Raw genomic sequence first — 18,898 nt, 5'->3', positions numbered from 1 at the left:
TCGTACAGGCTGCTGCATTTGATGGTTTGTTTGTTTGTTTTTTTGTTGTTGTTGTTGTGTGGTTTTTAAATTACCTATATATATATATATATTTTTTTTTTTTTTGGTACCAAGGATTGAACTTGGGGGCACTCTACCACTGAGTCACATCCCCAACCCTATTTTGAATTTATTTAGAGACAGGGTCTCACTGAATTGCTTAGCACCTCACCATTACTGAGGCTGGCTTTGAACTCACAATCTTCCTTTCTCAGCCTCCCGAGCCAGTGGGATTACAGGTATGCGTCACTGCATCCAGCTGATAGGGGTTTTGGATGAGAAATGTTTCGTGAATTTGGAAGGTCTAAAAGCTTTCTATTTATTTATATCCAGGCTTTCTCTTTGCCAGAATGGAACAGAAAATTGTATAGTAAATATTTTGTATCACTTTTGGCTCTTGAGAGATCTGCTCCTTGACTTACTGAGGGGAAGGCAGGCGGCAGCAGCTGTGAGAGGAGATGGGTCTGTCTGCACCTACAAGTGAGGAACCTGGTGGTCTTTGCAGTCTGAGCCATGAGTTCATGTCTTCACAGTTGGTATATTTGGGTTCTTTTTCTTATCAGTAGGTGTGTTTTGTCTCAAGCCAGTGTAACATGGAAGCACATATTGGAAGTCACCAGAGTTCCAGTTTCCATTCCATTCCATTTCTTTGTGGGATTTCTGTGGCCAGTGGGACTAATGGTTTGCTTCTGTTTTTTCTCCAGGCTTCTCGTCAGTGCCTCGCAGGACGGAAAGCTCATCATCTGGGATAGCTATACCACAAACAAGGTAGGCTGCTTAAGACCCTTCCCTGAAACACCCCCAGAGAGTGGTTTGTTCCTACCACCTCACCTGACATGGCTGGCAGGGGGCAGTCTCAGAAAGTCTTGTGTTCAATGGTGAGGTCCCATAGGAGAGATGAAACAGCTAGCTGCCTGTGTGTGTTTAGGGGGTGGGGCTCTTACACTCCTGCTTCTCCCGCTGAGAATTGGGAATTAACCCCGGGGGTGTTTTACCACTGAGCTGTGTCCCTAACCCTTTTTTAATTAATTTATTTATTTTGAGAGAGGGTCTCACTATGTTGCTTAGTCTGGCTTGGAATTTGCATTCTCCTGCCTCAGCCTTCTGAGTAACTGAGATTACAGGTATGCACCGCCATGCCTGGCTTTGTAGAATACAAAAATACAGATTTTCATTTAGTTACAGCTTTTTTTTTCTTACCCCCCCCCCCTTTTTTTTTTTTTTTTTTTTTTAGTTACAGCTTTTTACAAAGGATAATCTGAAAGGCATTTTACTTTGAATCATAAATTAAATTATTTTTAGAATTTAGCCAGACCTGGGAATGTAAGGCTCTGGTCTGTCCCCATCACCTGGGCATGAGACTGCATGCCCATAATTCCAGCTCCTTAGGGGCTGAGACAAGAGGGTCACCTGAGTCAGACTGAACCATCTAGTGAGCCCCCTTTTCAAAAAAGTTAGGGGAGGCTGGGGATAGAGCATCTGCCTAACATGTGGAAGGCTCTTGGTTCAATCCCTAGCATTGCCCAAAAGCAAACTTAAGAAAATCTATGTTGTCTGGTGTGGCTGGGGTCATGGCTCAGTGGTGGAGTGCTTGCCTACACATGGAGGCTCTGGGTTCAGTCCTCAGCACCACATACAAATATAAAGGTGAAGTGTCTTATCTACAACTAAAAATAATAATAATCTAATGCTTTAGAGAAAAAAGTACTATCATGAGCCCAAACAGATAATATAAACAATCTAATGTGATTATATTTTACTAAAGAATACTAAATGTGTATTAAAGATCACAGAAATTCTAGTAAGTGTATCTAAAACACAGGGAGGTTTATGTGACCAACTGATGATAACAGGAATTTGGTTGCTTCAGTAAAGATATTCTGTTTTTTAAATGAAACCTCAGCCATCTGGCAAGCTGATGAAATGCTGCCTTTTACCATCTCTGGATCAGGAGGCAGCACTGCTGTCGTTCAGATGCCTGCCTTGCTCTGAATCGTGCCTTCAGTGAACTCTGCGTTAGGTTGGCATCGCAGTGTGCAGCTCTGGGTTTCCAGGCATTTCTCTCTCAGTAGCTTGGGCTGAATGTTGAGAAGCAAAAGCTGAGTCATGCTGTCTTCTGAGACAGGGTCTCCCTGTGTTGCATAGGTGGGTCTTGAACTTGAAGCAGTCACCCCACTTCCACCTCCTGTGTGGCTGGGTCTGCAGGTGTGCACCACCAAACCTGGTGGAGGTCAGTGTTCTTGAGCTTGTTGTCTGTGTTTCTGCCTTTTAGGTCCACGCCATCCCTCTGCGCTCTTCCTGGGTCATGACCTGTGCTTACGCCCCTTCTGGGAACTACGTGGCCTGTGGTGGCCTGGACAACATTTGCTCCATTTACAACCTGAAAACTCGCGAAGGGAATGTGCGTGTGAGTCGTGAGCTGGCAGGACACACAGGTACACACTCATTAATAACCTTCAAAGGATGCAAGCTGCTTACTCAGGGTCCTCAGAGCGTGTTTTGATGCTCACCTCCTGGCAGTCATGAATAAGATGGGTTCAAATCAAAGTCACAGTAATGGCCAGAAGTCCTGGACATGAAAGCTAGGCCTGAAGTACCTGGACCAGTCAGGACCTGCGGGCTTGTCACTGTAACTGGACCTGTGGCGTCCCCACCTTCTCGTGTGCATCAGTGTAGCATAGCTGAGTCTTTTCCTGCAGTGTCTTCATCTTGAGCACCTTTCCGCAGGAGGCTCCTCATCTGAACAGGTGTGTTTGCTGCACAGGGGCTTTCCACACACAGACTGTCCTGCCAGCCTGGGTTCCCCTGGGATCCCAGCCCTCGTAACAAGCCTCAGCGTTTCAGAAAAAAAAAGGCCCCATCTCGTACTTCACTTCTATGGCTGTGTCCCCCACCCTCAGAACCCTGTCCCCCAGGGTACTCTTGGCAGCACATCATGGGCTCCCTGCCTCACGTGAAGCCAGGGAAATGATCCTCACCCGGGTGATCAACACTGCTCTTCACATCTGTTGGCAGTCTGGGAGTGAGTGGCTCAGGGCCAGGAAAGAGCATGTCCGTTGTCCTCTTTAAGATAGCCTTCCTTACTTCAGGTTGCTTTCTCCTTAATTTTCCAACTTCTTAGGTGGGCCCGTAGCCCACTGGTTTTAAACTTTGCTTTCATAAGCACTTTTTTAAATTTTTAAATTTTTTAATTCTAATTTGCTATATACGACAGCAGAATGCATTACAATTCATATTACACATATATACATATAGAGCACAATTTTTCATATCTCTGGTTGTATACAAAGTACATTTACACCATTACGGTCATAAGCACTTTTGAAGATACAGGTTGCCTGTAAGTCTGGCTTTAAATTTAAGTTGCATTCTGCAAATTTTGACCTACCATATTTAAATTATCATACCAGATGATATATTTCTAATGCTCTTGTGAATGTTTGGCTCACGGGGCATATATCTGAAGTTTTCGTGGTTAACTTGTTGATTTTGAATTATATGCCATTGTGTTCAGAAAGCAGTTCTTAAAACTGTGAGCCTGTGGTCTGTGAAGATGGCCACATTGTGTTAGGCAGTGTCCGTGTACGTGTTAATTAATTAGAGCAAGTTGTGACATGTCTACGTTTTCTGTTTCACTTGCATGAAGTACTGAGGAAGGGTGTTGATAGGATGTCCTTCCTTATCCCTCCCTTTCAGTCTGTCGAGTTTTACTTCCTGTGTTTTGTGCTCAGCTAGCTGGTACATCTGCATGTTTGTGTGGTGTCCTCTTGCCATGCCCCACATCCCTCATGGGACTGCCCCACATGGGGTTTCTTGTTAAGTCTCCTTTATCCAACCTCACATAGCCGGTCCACCCTTGTGCTCAAGGTTTACATGCCATATTTTTTCTTCTTTCCTTTCCCCTTTGTGTGTCTTTATTCATGGTCTCTTGGACACTGCGTGAGTTGGGCCATGGATCTTGTCCCTCCTCGGAAGGCCTCTACCTGTTAAACGGTTGTTACTTCATACCTGTTCTGCGTGCGTGGGCTCTTCACTTTATGGGGAGTCTCCGCTGTGAGAGTGTGTCGAGCGCACCGGACACACATCCTTGCCTTACGCACCCTTGTGATGGCAAGGCTGTCTCAGGGATGAGGCTCGCTGCTACTTCTGAGCATCCCCAGGGTACTATGCAGCACCTGGTCAGTGCTGGACAAGATTCCTAGTCAGATCCCAGCCCTGCCTGTGTGGTTGTTATCTCTGCTGCTGGGCCCTGCTCTGTTGCCCTCTGCCATGTTGTGCTTCTCCTGGACTTCTTTTTGGGGGGGTGGGGGGGTTGGGTACTGGGATTGAACTCAGGGGCACTCAACTACTGAGCCACATCCCCAGCCCTATTTTGTATTTTATTTAGATATGGAGTCTCGTTGAGTTGCTTAGTGCCTTGCTGTTGCTGCAGCTGGCTTTGAACTCACCATCCTCCTGCATCAGCATACCACGCCACTAGGATTGTGGGTGTTCGCCACCGTGCCTGGCCAACTGGACTTTTAAAAGCCTGATTTAGCAGTTGGCTTTTTAGGCAAACATCTTTGTGGCATTTTTGGTGGTTTTCTAGGGTTTACAGATGCATGCATCATTTTTCACAGTCCAGGCAGTTAATGCTGTGCAAGTCCATATGAACATAGGGCCCACTGTCTGCCTCTCCTTGTGCATTGGGTCTTTGTAATCAGTATCACATCAACACGTGCCGTCACCCTTGCAATGCATTGTTACAGTTTTTGCCTTTAAACATTCTGAAGAAATAGCTTTAGGAATCTTGATAAATTAGAAAAAAATAACTAGCTTTTGAATGTGTCTTGTGTTGGAGATCCCTTTCCTCAGGGATCCCTTGCCCCCAGTGAAGCGGCAGATGGCACCAACCCTGTGCTGTGCTTTCCCAAGGCATCCAAACCTGTAGTGGTTTGACTTGTGTATTAGGCAGAGAAGGGACTGACAGTAGTAACGAATAGGAAAATTTATTTATTTATTTATTTTTTAAAGAGAGAGAGAATTTTAATATTTATTTTTAGTTATCGGCAGACACAACATCTTTGTTTGTATGTGGTGCTGAGGATCGAACCCGGGCCCCACGCATGCCAGGCGGGCGCGCTACCACTTGAGCCACATCCCCAGCCCCAGGAAAATTTTATTTTATTTTATTTTTATTTATTTTTTTTTTTATTGGTTGTTGAAAACATTACAAAGCTCATGATATATCATCTTTCATACATTTGACTCAGTTGGGTTATGAACTCCCATTTTTACCCCAAATACAAATTGCAGAATCACATCAGTTACACACTCACATTTTTACATAATGGCATATTAGTGACTGTTGTATTCTGCTACCTTTCCTTTCCCCTACTATCCCCCCTCTGGGCTCAGCAGTGTCTCTCCCATCTGTGGTCTCCCTGCTGGCTCAGATGTGTCCGTGTCTCTGCGTGTCCAGTTGGTGTCTGTCGCCTCCAGCACACGGGCCGTCCCTTGGGTGGTTTCACGTCAGAACGGCAATGTCCCAGCAAGAGGGAAGCGCATCTCACCCAGCTGCATGAAAGCACGGTTGGCAAGCTTGTGAGCCACAGAGGGTGTCCAGGAAATGGACAGATGTATATTTATTATTGCAGGTTTAATTTTTATTTTTAGAATTTATATTTATTTCTGTTTTAAAGCGGTTTTAATTTTAGGCTTTAAAGTTTTACTTTTACTTTTTTTTTTTTTTTTTAACAAGCCTATTTCATCTGGATCTTGAACCCAGTATAAGTAGCTGCCTTCACAGTCTTTGTCTGCTAATCCCAGCATGTGGTCTTCCAGGGTTGGTCTTTGTGGCTCTAGCCTGACTCCTCTTGCTGTAGTAGTGCACTGGCCATCTGGAGTAACCTCATTGCAGACTCTCGTTGCCCTCCGGGCTCCGGTGCTGACCTTTCCTTTGTGGACAGCAGTGCATTGGTGGGGTCTGCTCTCTACCAGTGTACATCAGGTGTCTGGTGTGGGTGCTGAGTGCATGGTCCAGGGCTCCCTCTGCATCTTTCTCTTTGGCACATCTAGAGACATCCCAGCCAGGCTGGCTGAGCCCATAGTGCTGTGCAGCAGTGTGAAGTCAGGAATCGGTTACAGTCAGCCTCTTGAGTGGGCTCTCGCTAGTCGAGGATGTCTTCCTATTTCCACTGAATTGAAGGGGACATGTGGTACCAGCCCAGGCTTCCACCGTCAGCCTGCCACCCAGGCTTCAGGGAGTGTGGCAGGACTGCAGAGACGGCAGTGCACAGGCGTCTGATTTTAAAATCAGGATACTCTGGAAGTGGTTGACCCAGTGAGTTCATAGTGGCTGGGACAGAGTGTCTAATATTTTAAATATATTGCAAAGAAAACAAACTTTGCAACTTCTGTTCTGATGAAAATAATTTGAAAAATAATCAGTTTCCTAAACACTCATTTCTGACAAGACTGTGTGGCCCACTTACACAGATGGTTCTCAGTCCTGGCCCCAGGGGCTAAAGAAGAGAGAATCCATCCATCCCTGTCCCAGCAGCCGCTTCTTTCTGAGACCTCTGGTACAAGCACAACACTCTGGCCCTCACACAGCCTTCCGTTTGAGATGGCCACGGGCATTTGAGCATTGTGGCAGAGGTCTGGCCAGATGCCTTCCTGATATGACCGAGCATTGTCCTCGGGCGTGGGGACCCATGACAAAGTTCAACTTCATTTTCTGGGCAGTTTTCTTCTCCAGAGAGAAGCTGAATGTCAGACATACCCATGGAAATGTGTGGGTCTTTCCTCATAGGCTCTAGTGAACTCAGACATAGAAGGAAATGTACTGTCTCCATGAAATTCCCGGCGGGAGTCATGCCAGCCATCAGTTGCCACTGCCAGCAGCTCCGCTCCCTCTGGCTGCAGGCCAGCCCCCAGTGCTTCCCCTGGGCCTCCTGGGGCTCAGCTGGACCGCCTTTCCATTTTAGCAGCCTTGCTGCACCAGAAGGAAGCTGCCATGAGCCAGAATGGATCCCAGGTCCCCTGACAGTGTGAGAAACCTTGGAGCTGCACACCTTTTCTTCTGCCTCTGGTTGCTCACAGAAGGTCCCTCCAGTGGCCTCACTTGCCTTTTCTCTCGTTGGTGAAGCAGGTGTCCTGCACTCCTCACCTCTGTCTCCTGCCCCTTTATGCCGTCCAGCATGGCCCGGCTGGCTTTTCCTGCAGTTGTAGGTGGATGGTTCTTTGCTCCTGAGGACAGAGGCTCCTGGAGTTGTTGGCCCTTCTCCTGGAGGACCTTGCCAGTGGTCAGCACTGGCACCATTGCCCAGAATCTTCTTCAGCCTCCTCCTTGTGCGGGCTGCGAGGCTAAAGCTGCCAATGTGTATTCATTGTAGAACTTGAGGGAAAGAAGTTTGAATTATCTTTTATGGTTTTTACATAAAATCCTAACTAGAACCACAGTGTTGTCTTCAAGGGAGTCGAGGAGCATTCTGCTGTGCAGTGCTAAGCTGTCTCCGTTGTTGGACATTGTGGTTTCCCATCTTCTGCTCTCCACTGTGGACATGGAGCAGGGAGACTGTCCTTATAATTGGGCACTTGAGACTCATTACCTTAGGGGGCTGCACTTGGCCACAGCAGCTACTCCGGGTAAATGAGTGTGTGTACCTATATTGCATTCTTTCCCCAGCCTGGTGACATCTGCTTTCGAGATGTCCCCTTGGTACGTCCTCAAGGACCCTCATTGGTAACCTGTCCTGTGCTCTAGTAGTGTACCTTTCCCTCTGCCTCTGCCCAACCTCACCCCAAGCCTGTCTCTGCAGCTAGTCGTCCCCAAGACATTCAGGATAATCCTGCCTTTACCACCCAGAGGACAGGGCCAGCGCGTGCCTCTCCACCCGACGGGCATGCACATAGGAACTCACCTTGCTTCAGTGGCTCTCCTTGCACTGAGAACTGCTTCTGCTATCTCTTCCTTTTCCTTCCTTCCTTCCTTCCTTCCTTTCTTTTCTTTTCTTTTCTTTCTTTCTTTTTTTCGTACTAGGGATTGAACCCAGAGTGCTCTGCCACTGAGCCACACCCCCATCCCTTCTTATTTCTGTTTCATTTTGAGGCACCTCCTCACGAGTTGCTCAGGCTGGCCTGAACTTGCGACCTCCTGCTCAGCCCCCTGAGTGGTTCAGACCACTGGGAACTTCTAATGTGCACAGCTGGCTCTTCTGATACTCCCCGAACGGGTCTCGTTAACAGGGAGACTGGGACTCCGGAGAATCCACAAGAACCTTTAGTACTGTTGGCCTCTGAGTAGCCACCACACAGGTTGGGGCAGGCCTGTGTGACTTCAGAGCCTGTGATCTTATGTGTGTCTGGGCAGGGCAGGCCTCACAGGGCAGTTTGGGCCGTGTCCACTCACTGGGTTGCCCACTTCATGTTTGGTGGGCTCCTCTTTTGATGCTTGTGGAGCCCTAACAAGCCGCACGTTTGCTGGCTAAGTTAGAGTTTCTCCATTTCCTCCCTGAGCGAGGCAATATGTATAAAACATGTAAAAGATACAGTGTCTGCACAGTTAAATTGTATTCCTTCCGTATATGAAAGCTCACAGGCAGCGAGTTGTAACACTGTGAGCTGACAGCCCCCTCCTCACATGCCACAGAGACAGCTGGTGCGCACCCTGGAAACTCTGACTTATATTGTCCACCCCTGCTGTGCTTTAGGGTGTCTGGGCTCTAACAGTTTTGGGGACCTCAGGTGCCACTCAGGTCTTGGTGGCTCCTCCTGGTGAGCTGAGGCCTGTCAACTATCCGAAGACAGTCATCCAGCTCCTTGTGTCAGGGCTGCAGGGCTGGGGCTTATCATTTCATCTGTCCTGCAGGAAAGCACCAGCTTACGGGACTGCTCCTGGTCTGAGGTTGTGTTTCTCCTGCCCAGCCCAGTGAGGTCAGTGGGGTCTCCCCCTTTCTTCTGCCCTCTGTGCTCACACATGGGCCAGAGGAGAGCTGTGAGGCCGAGCAGCACCATCTGGGTGCACACCCAACAAGATGGGGTTTCTGGGAGGAAGGGCAGGAAGAGGACCAGGACAGCCACGGGAGCTGTGGGGTGCGGCCACAGCTGGGCCCACCCGCCATGCCAGGCCACAGCTCCTATGTGGTCCCTAATGTCCCTGGGGTTTCTGGGAAGAATTTGACCACACATCTCTTCCTGTGGGCTAAACCCAAGAACATTTCCCCAGATCTTTCAATTTATTTTGAGACCGGGTCTCACGATGCTGCCCAAGCTGGCTTCTAACTTGCTGACCTCCCTGGTCTAGGCCTCCACGCTCAGCTTACGTGTCCTTTTCTAGACACGTACTGGTATTTTGGGGTCCATCACCTCTGTGTTTTTCCTGTGGGGCCAGATTAATGATGTCTGTGGAAAAGGTGCTTTGTTTTCCCATATTCCTGCCACTTCCTCTTGAGCTCCTCAGTGGGCTGCTGTGTGTGTTGTTTCTGCTCTTCATGGGCCACGTGGCCCTCTGGCATGAACATGGAGGGAAAGAATTTCCATAACCACAGTATAAATGGGAATCTTCTCGAGACTCCCTAGTGCTTCCACGATCCCATGGAAAGGCCAGGCTCAGGCCATTCTGCTTGCCATGCCCAGCCCTCAACCCCAGAGCTGTGGTAAATACGTGGCTCCATGGGTGCCACAGGAAACCGATGCTCAGCACAGTGGCAGTTAGCAGCGCCAATAGAGCCACAGGCATCAGGCCCAGCTGCAGCCTTGGTTTTGCCTCTCTTCTTTCCTCAGGCTGCATGGGGTAGGATGTGCTGCACCCAGCCCACATCCTGGTAGCCCCATGGCCTCACTTCCTTGGCAGGGACCGTTCCCACCCCAACTTGCACATCATGGCCACTGCCCTGGAAAGCCAGCCTATGCCCCTTGTTCACAGAGCCTCACCACTGGACTTCTCGGAGTCACTGCCATTGAGGCTGGGCTCCCCCACCACCACTGGTCCTTCTGGGGCCTACGAGCCCTGTCTGGCCTGGCCCTGTGGCGTGGACTCTGACTTCTCCCTCACATGATCTTTGCGTTAACCATCACTCTCCACCCACTCCAGTGAGCTCCACCAGAGCAAGCAGTATCCACTTCATGCAAGGCTGTGTTCCACTTTCCAGAACTGCCACACTGGACCCTGGACAATGGTGAAGGGCCAGTGAGGTCAGGAGGCAATACTTTGTTGAGCAGAAAAGCAGGTGAAGAATGCAGGTGCAGTAGTTGTGACCACACCTGTCATCCCAGCGACACAGGCAGAAGGGCTGCAAGCTCCAGGCCAGCCTGGCCCACTTAGCAGGACTCTGGGGTGGAGAGCTGGCCTCCTCACACCAGGCTCAGGTGTCTGGTAGGTGCGATTGCCCCACCACCTGCTGCAGAGCACGTGGTCTGTGAGGTGCTGCCCGCGGTCCTGGCGTCTCTTGCTCGAGCCTGCTCTCAGCTCGCTCAGCAGTGCGCACTCCGACACAGCTGCTTCTCTGTGCACAGATGGAACCAAAGGTAATATTTAGACTGCCCCGGCCTAGACGAGAGTCTTCCAGGCATATCTGATTGGCTACTGTGCCTTTCTTTGCTTATGGGATCTGAGCTTGCTAGGTGTGGGTCATCATTGTGTCTGCTCTTTGCCAGGTTACTTGTCCTGCTGCCGATTCTTGGATGACAATCAGATAGTCACCAGCTCCGGAGACACCACGTGGTAAGTACCAGACCAGCACTGGACACGGGACACACACCTGTTGTCCCAGAGACTCATGATGCAGGTTAGCAAGGCCCTGTCTCAAAACAAGAAATAAAAAGGGCTGAGCTATAGCTCAGTGGTAGAGTGCCTATGGGTTCAGTGCCCATCACTGAAGAATAAAGAAAATTGGCCACCTGGCCAGGGCTGGCAGTGTAGTCTGAGGCCACTCCTCTGTTCACTGGTAAGTCCACATGTGCAGGAAGGATGGTTCTTGGCATTTATCAGGCCATTTTTAACTGGAACTAAGTACAGATGATTCCAGGCTGCAGTCATGCATGAAGGTGCCTGGTTTCTCTGTTTGCTCTGCGTGTCTCCCCCTGGCTACGTATATCTGTAGCTCTTAAGGAAGGGGCTCCTGAGCACAGCGTGAGAAAGCAGAGTTGGGCCGCGAGTGAACGGTGTCATCAGATGCTTCCTGAGAGTTGTTGTAGCTCCTCCTCGTCTTCTGGTCTTCAGAGGTATTTGTGGGTGGCCAGGAGCTGCTGTGACTAGCCAGTCTGTGGCACAGACAACCACCCCTGAGATGAGGTTGGCCCACATCTGGTGAGGAGGTGGAGTCTGTGGGACATGGCCCGCTCCGGCCCCTTCAGCTGGGGCTTTATAGGGTCAGAGTGTCCTAGGAGTGTAACCCCATAGATTTACAGGAGCTCATGTTCTACACTTGGTCAGATGGTTTTGAAGCTCACATCTGGTCACTTCCTTGAAGCTCCTGTGCTCCCTGCTTCCTTTGTGTCCCTCAAGCCTGGTGAGGGTGCCTCTGTACAGCATGTGGGACTTACTTCTAATGGACCTGCATGGCCAGGCCAGCAAGGCTCCCCTGGAGGCCGACATAGAGGGGCACTTTTCAGAGCTGTTGCTGCTTTCTGTGATCGTTGCTGGGGGCAGCAGTGGCTATGTCCTTGAGCCACCCCTGTGCAGTGGTGTGGGTGCCCCACCTTGAACAGCACCAGCACATGGAGTGCCAGCAGCAGCCGTTGGGAGCCTCACTATCCTCCACGAGCCCTACATGTCCCCACTTTGAAGAGCCTCAGCCCTGTGCTGGTGTGAACTGCCCTTGGGCCCAGGTGCTCTGGGACCAGCCCTGCCCCTGGGTTTATTTGCTTTGCTATTTCTCCTCCAAACAAAGTCATATTGCATTGGGTGCAGTGGTGTGCACCTGTAATCCCAGCACCTTGAGGGAGGAGGATTGCAAGTTCCAGGCCAGCCCCAGTGATTTAGGGAGACCCTGTCTCAACATAAAAGGGGCTGGGGACGCTGCTCCGTAGTGAACCACCCCTGGGTTCAATCCAGTGCCACTCACATACAACAGTTCCCATTTGCCCTCTGTGAGAGCGCTGATGTTTCCTGTGGTCCTAGTGGGTGGAAGGTAGTATATCAGATGACCTATGGGCTGAGACGTAAGACTGACTTGTTTGTCCCTGCTTTAGTGCTCTGTGGGACATTGAGACCGGACAGCAGACGACCACATTTACTGGGCACACTGGAGATGTCATGAGCCTGTCTCTCGCTCCTGACACCAGACTGTTTGTCTCTGGTGCTTGTGATGCTTCGGCCAAGCTCTGGGATGTCCGGGAGGGGATGTGCAGGCAGACCTTCACAGGCCATGAGTCGGACATCAATGCCATCTGCGTGAGTCTGGGCTGCCTCTGGGCTGGGGCTTCTCTCTTCCTGTTGATAGGACTCTGGAACCCTGAGAAACACTGGCTGCAGTCTGATAGGAACTTGGAGGCCAGCTGATGGCACGCTGTGCCTTGCCAAACATCTGTGACAGGCCCGTCCCCACCCGGGACACCATGGTGCAGGTGCCACAACACACCTGACTTCAGTACAGGGTTTTGGGCCCCTGGCCTCCCAGGGTGGCTTGGAGGGACATGTCTGCTGGGCTGGGGAGGATCTCTGCTCTTTCTCCACACAGCCAGCTTTGGGCTGCCAGCTGCAGGGGAGCAGGAACCCCGTCCGTGGCAGCCGACCTCAGCTGTATCTTGCTGCCCCAGTCTTGCCAGAGCCCAACCTGCTGCACTTTCCTTACAGTCGTGTCTACAGTGGCCCCACTACTGAGCAGTCATGTTACCATGGTTTCTTCATGAGCATCTACGTATGGTCTTGATTTGCCTTCTCTTTCCAGTTCTTTCCAAACGGCAACGCGTTTGCCACTGGCTCAGATGACGCCACCTGCAGGCTGTTTGACCTCCGTGCAGACCAGGAGCTCATGACCTACTCCCATGACAACATCATATGCGGGATCACCTCTGTGTCCTTCTCCAAGAGCGGGCGCCTGCTGCTCGCCGGGTACGACGACTTCAACTGCAACGTCTGGGATGCGCTCAAAGCAGACAGGGCAGGTAGGTGGCCACGGGGCCCCTGCTGAGCATGCAGCCACGGGACCAGGGTCCGCTCCAGTGAGCGGACTCTCAGGGTACCTGCGCTCCCCCTGTGAGAGGAGTGCACTCGGGTGGCAGGCAGGAGAGCCACACCCAGATGGAACATGGCAGTGGGCCTGGTGAGTGCCCGTGACAGTGTGTTACTGGTCTGCACTCTGTGTGTCCCTGTCAAGGGTGCTAAAGGGCTTTCTTATTAAGTGGACACATGGCCGTTAACCTGAAGGAGGCTGACCTTGGGAATCCTCCAGCAAGTCTGAGTCTGGAAGTCAGGAAGCTTGACTCCAGGACTGTTTGCTCTTGTGCTCAGCTGGACTCCACATTCTTCAGCCCTTCTGGGAGAGCAAGGGGGATCCTGGTGGGTGGGCGGGAGTGTCACAGCACTGTGAGGGAGGGTCAGTTACGTCCATAGCCTATGCGGTCAGCTGCTCTGAGAAGGTTTTGATTCTTTTGCCTGTTTCCCCCCCACACACACACACTCCTTTGATGATTTAAGCTTCTCAGGTGAGTGTGCCAGAGTCGGTCCGAGTGGCCCCGGGTTTGTCCAGGTGGTTCCTCCTCATCCTCTGGAGAATGCTTGTGGAAACACTAGTCGTAGCCACTCCCCTTTAATAAGCTTGGACTTGGCCACACCCTTTGGTGTAATTTCCTTGTGGACAAAACTTGCCCCCGCTCGCCGGGCACAGTGGCACACACTGTAATCCCAGTGGCTTGCGAAGCTGAGACAGGAGGATCCCGAGTTCAAAGCCAGCCTCAGCTAAGTGAGGCACTAAGCAACTCAGTGAGAACCTGTCTCTAAATAAAATACAAAATAGGGCTGGGGTGTGTGGCTCAGTGGTCGAGTGCCCCCGAGTTCAATCCCCAGTACCAAAAAAAGAACAAAAACAAAAAGCTTTCCCCCTTGCTGGTGTTCTTCCCTTGCCACCTGAGGTGTGGCCATCCAGCACTTGTCCCAGCCTGATAGTGGGCGAGGCACCCCTGGATGTGTGTGTGATTGTACCCTTGTGTTCCCAGGTGTCTTAGCTGGACATGACAACCGCGTCAGCTGCCTGGGGGTGACTGATGATGGCATGGCCGTGGCGACAGGGTCCTGGGACAGCTTCCTCAAAATCTGGAACTAACACCAGTAGGTAACGGAGCAGCCCACGTGCCGTTCCCCGAGTAGAGCTATATGTGTTTCTCTTAGGACCTGAGGTAGTTGCTGCGTGGCTTGTAGAGTAACGTGGACGTGGTGTGGTCTTGGAGCCTAGTAGATCGAAGGGATGGCCCCTTGGCCATGGCTGCTGCAGGAGCAGTAGAGAGGGCAGTGGCACTGCTTGTCGGGCTGAGTCCTGAGTGCCCGTGTCTGTACGTTGACCCATGCTCTGTTCACAGCAGCAGGTGGACGCCACGGAGACTGGAAGACCATTCCGACCTTGAAGCGCTGCAGTGATAGCATATCCTATCCAACCGTACTAACGTGGACACCCACACCTCCCCTCAGAACTTCAAAGGGCAAGATCTTTTTCCTTCACCTATTGCTGAAACCAAGAGCACAATTCCCATTACGAGAAGGTCTCTGTGCTGTAAACTAAAACAAATTGTGCATTCCTTCCGGGGCCATTGTCTTTGTTTTCTTTTTGTCTTGGATAAATTTTAAAAGGAAATACTACAATAAACATGTTAACCAGAAGGCCACCCTGAGTGTAATTGTGAGACAGACGCCTCTGCACTAGCAGGTGGAACTGTAGACCAGGGTCCTGTTCTGTGGCACCCATGCAGAGCCATTTGAGGACTCTGTTGAGCTTGTGATTGTTTCTGAATTTCGAGTCAGGTCCATAGCAGGGTTCTGGACGCTTTCGCACTTCCTTTTTCAGACATACTTCTCTGTGTTCAGAAGTCAAGCAAGACGGGTGTCTGGGGCAGGCCTCTGATACTGCCGGTGAGCTGGCTCGTTCTCTTCTGGTCCCAGATGGCTGTGGACGAGGAGTGCTGAGAAGCAAGAGCGCAGTCAGAGTCCTGCTCCAGCTCCCTCCTAGCCCGTCCTCCTGGCCAGCTCTGCCCAGCTGTCTCCACTCTCACCTTGGGTTTCCTGTGAAGGGACGTTTGTATTCCCCTAACACTACCCTGCCCCGCCCCGCGTCAGGAACCTGTTCTCAAGAGAGATGCCTGTCCTGTGCTTGGATAGTCAGTCGGTTATTTGTGTATGAAACAATGTACAAATCAATGTTTTGAAAATAATGATCTCAGACTTTCTAAGTTGAATTTTAAACACTTTGATTGTTTGCCATGTTGGGTGGTTTACTCTTAGAATCGCATGCTGTAGAAATGCTCACTGCACATAGGACTCAGTCCTTAGGTGTTCTTTTCTTTTAAGAAATACCCTCTTAAAGCTGTAACCGTGGCGGCTGTCCACTTCCTGTCGCTACTCTGCACACATATCGGAAGCAGCAAGCGCTCTACACGTCTGAGTAGCGGGATAAGTCACTGTTTTCTTTACTTCTTTAAAAAAAAATACAGTCCTGTTGCAAACGATTGCTGTTGGATTCTGAGGGAAGGGGTGGGGGGAGCGACAGAGAGCCCTCCTGCCTCCTTGCGCCAGGACCGCCTTCTGCACCCGAGGCAGACCTCCAACTCTCATCTCGAGGGCCCCTCCTCCCTCGCCCAGTGCTCCTCCTAGCTGCAGTAGAGGCTTCGCCATCCTGTCTTCTGCACCACCTGTGCAAAACTGTGCTGTGGCCTGCAGAGGGCCTGGGCCTGGCAGAGAGCACAGTGGCCCTCCTGCTCTCCACCTGCACCTCTGTAGAGCTCTCTTCACCCCCTTCTCCCCTTCTGTATTTAAAGTCGGTGTACTGCAAGGAGGCTGGATGCAAGGTAGATGCTATGTTGAACTGTACTGTTATTTAAGATGTAATAAAGCAGTTTGACATGAGGGACTTTGCTGTGCTGGTTGTTTGCGGGATTTTAGTGTATGGGATGGCTGCCCGCCCTTGGTTGCCCCTGCTGCTGTGAGGCCTGATAGGCATGGTCCTCCCTGTGTCAGAACACTGGCCCCTCTGAAGTTCCTGGGAAGCCCCAGTCTCAGGCCTGCAGAACAGCATGGTCCCCCTGCTACCACCCGGGCCATCCTGGGTGGTGTCTCCCCAGGTCCCTACCCTGCCATCCCCTCCTTGGAAGCTGACAACCCTGACTTCTATTTTGTAGTCCCCTAAGGTGCCTGAGGCCATGCTGCCCCAGAGACACCCTTTCCTCTTAGCTAGGTGGCATTTTCATCTGTCTGAGTGACCGAGCTGCCCAGGAGCATGGGAAAGGAGGGCTAGGCTTCGTGTGGCTCAGCGCCCCCCGCCTCCTGCGCTCACCCCAGTCCTTTCCGGGCCTCCCAGTTGCAGAGCCTAGAGGTGACTGCCAACCTTCACAGCTTGGATGCTGGCACTTTTTCATATGCAAGTGGAAAATGTCCCTTTTCTGCCTCCTACCCAACAGCAGAGAGGCTGGTCCTAGGACTGCGTGGCCAGGCCCACTTTGCTGGATGCAGGTATCTGTCCCCCTCAGGAGCAGCTCTTGGGATGGACCTGGTAAGGTGCTATTTCAGGCCTCCAAAGTGGAAGTGACTGGTGGGCTAAGCCTGTAGGTTTCCTGGGCTGGAGGGTGGAGTCCACGGGGGCTGGTCACTTCACCTACTCTGTGCTTCTCTTTGGGAGTTCCTGTATCCTGGGGGGGTCCAAGCCTGGCACCTGGCAAGCAGACCTGAGCTGACAGGTGGGATCAGACCCCTTGCCCCTTTCCCTTACCCTCTGCCCAGAGGGGACAGGAGCTGATGGCCACTGTTCCGTTTACTTAGCAATGTCACTGAAACAGGTGTCCATTGTGGGCATGTGGACAGCAGTACTGACCAGGGTTGTGAAAAGGGAAGGATCGTTCTCTTCCAACTGGGGATGAACCACAGGTGTTTTCAGATGGTAGGCTCCAAAGGTCCAGTTTGCACAGATGGTGTCCACCATTGACTGGGACAGGAGCAGCATCACCACCTGCAGCCCTGAGGGGTGACCAGGAGGTACCAGTCCTTCCACATCACTCCCCACAGTCTGCCCTGTAGCCCCTGCTCTTCCCATGTGCACTGGCCCTGGCCCTGCCCTTGGAGGGTGGCATACCTGTCACAGGTAGAAACAATTAAGGGGGCCTCTTGGGCTCTGCTCCCGGATGGTCCTGTCTCCAGCACTAACTGCATGTGTCCTCTATGTCCTGTGTTACTAGGTTTCTGTACTGCCCCACATACAGCAGAACTTGGCCATCAGCAGGGACCCCAGAAAGCAGGGCCCTGCCTGTGGCCTATTTGGTCACAGAGATACATCTGGGGCTCAGGGCAGCTGCCACAGACTCCGTCAGCACCACCCCTGGTCATCTGGGTGGCCTGGGTGCAGGGACAGGGACCTGAGGCTAGGAGGGGGCTTGCCTAGCTCCACCGGGTCCCCACCAACCGGCTCATCCCTCTGTTCCGCAGCCTCCCAGTCTCACCGCTGTCCCAGTACCCACTCCACCACCCTGGGCTCATGCCACTAGGAATTCCTACACCTGCTATTCCCCCTACCTAAGGGACACCTGTCCATTAGTACTCCTGGGCAAAACTGAGCCCATGCTCTGTGACCCCTCCTCCATCTGCCTGTCCCACCTCTCTTCTCTGCTGTGGCATGATGTGTCTGGCACGTGGCATTTAGAAAGCTGGTTGACCCCACCAGCCCAGGCAGGAGACTGACGCCTAGGGAGGACAGAGTCAGCGGTGGATGGGATGGCCCCCTTCTCTGTTCCCAAGCCAGAGAATGCTGAGACTAGCCTGTGCCAGGTGCACTGGCTGGAAACCAGAGGCTGAGGTTCAGACAAGATGACCTTGGAATAGTCAGGGCCCTCACCTGCTGCCCACCTGTCCCTCCGGCTGCTACTTTCCCTTTTGGATGCTGGTCAGCCTCTGCTCACCCTGTTCACCCCATGCAGCCAGGCCACCTGAAGCCAACTTCCTGCCCAGAGCTGAACAACGCCCAAAAGTGCAGCCTGCACCATGCACTCCACCCTGGCTCCTAGGAGCAAGGGGCGCACCCCCAGCGACAGCCCTTTTCTGGGTGCAGGCCACTGTGCTTCTCCCTCTGCTTCTCAAACCTGCTGGCCTCCTCATTTAACCTGCAGAAGAGGTGGGGACCACATTAGGGGGTCTGAAGCGTAAACAACATGGGGGCCATTTTTAAGAGAAAGAATACCAAACAACAAATTAACAAAATTATTACACTAACAGCTAACTTAGCAGCTCTGGGGCCTGAAAAAGGGCAAGGTTACCATCCCTGCTGCCACCCCTTCCTGGACCGGCCCCTCCTTTTTATATGACCAGTTTCCTCACCCAACTCCAGCCCTATGGACTTTGACCTCCTTCCAGCCCTGGGCCCTCCCCTCCCTTTTTGGACTCGCCCAAGTGAAATGCTTCTGGGTGCTTTCAGGGCCCCTGCCACCCTTGGCCTTGCTGGAGCAGGCTTGTCCTGGGCCAGTGTGAGACTTTGGCCCCTGAACCCCCTGCCCTGTGAAGCTGCATGTTTAAGGTCACCAAAGGGAGCCACAGCCTGCTTCCTCCTGTAAAATGGGGAAGCCACTTGCACAGGCTGCTGGGCCAGGGTAGACAAGGGGTTCCCCTGGCCACCCACTGTGCACCTGTCAATTCCCTTTAGAGGGATCACACGAGAAGGATGTGAGCTGGGTGCCTCTGCAGGTGATT

The 18,898-nt window shown here is 51.8% G+C and overlaps 1 protein-coding gene across 4 annotated transcripts in view; it reads left to right on the top strand.

Moving 5' to 3' along the window:
• Positions 1 to 16,075, top strand: part of Gnb1 (G protein subunit beta 1) — a 71,014-nt gene extending 54,939 nt beyond the window's left edge. Inside the window, exons 5-11 of one of the 4 annotated variants that reach the window (XM_027947678.2) lie at positions 744 to 807; positions 2,312 to 2,474; positions 10,678 to 10,744; positions 12,214 to 12,415; positions 12,912 to 13,128; positions 14,179 to 14,290; positions 14,539 to 16,075. In XM_027947678.2, coding sequence (XP_027803479.1) covers positions 744 to 807; positions 2,312 to 2,474; positions 10,678 to 10,744; positions 12,214 to 12,415; positions 12,912 to 13,128; positions 14,179 to 14,285 — 820 coding nt within the window. In that variant the 3' untranslated portion in view covers positions 14,286 to 14,290; positions 14,539 to 16,075. Of the gene's footprint in view, positions 1 to 743; positions 808 to 2,311; positions 2,475 to 10,677; positions 10,745 to 12,213; positions 12,416 to 12,911; positions 13,129 to 14,178; positions 14,295 to 14,538 lie in introns of all 4 variants that reach the window. The other 3 variants (XM_027947679.2, XM_027947682.2, XM_027947676.2) reach the window with 3 other exon arrangements.
• Positions 16,076 to 18,898: the final 2,823 nt, after the last annotated feature.

Source organism: Marmota flaviventris, chromosome 10 (assembly GCF_047511675.1).
Source record: "Marmota flaviventris isolate mMarFla1 chromosome 10, mMarFla1.hap1, whole genome shotgun sequence".
Lineage (NCBI taxonomy): Eukaryota > Metazoa > Chordata > Mammalia > Rodentia > Sciuridae > Marmota > Marmota flaviventris.
Note: the sequence above shows the minus strand (reverse complement) of the source record. Positions and strands in the feature narration are given on the sequence as shown.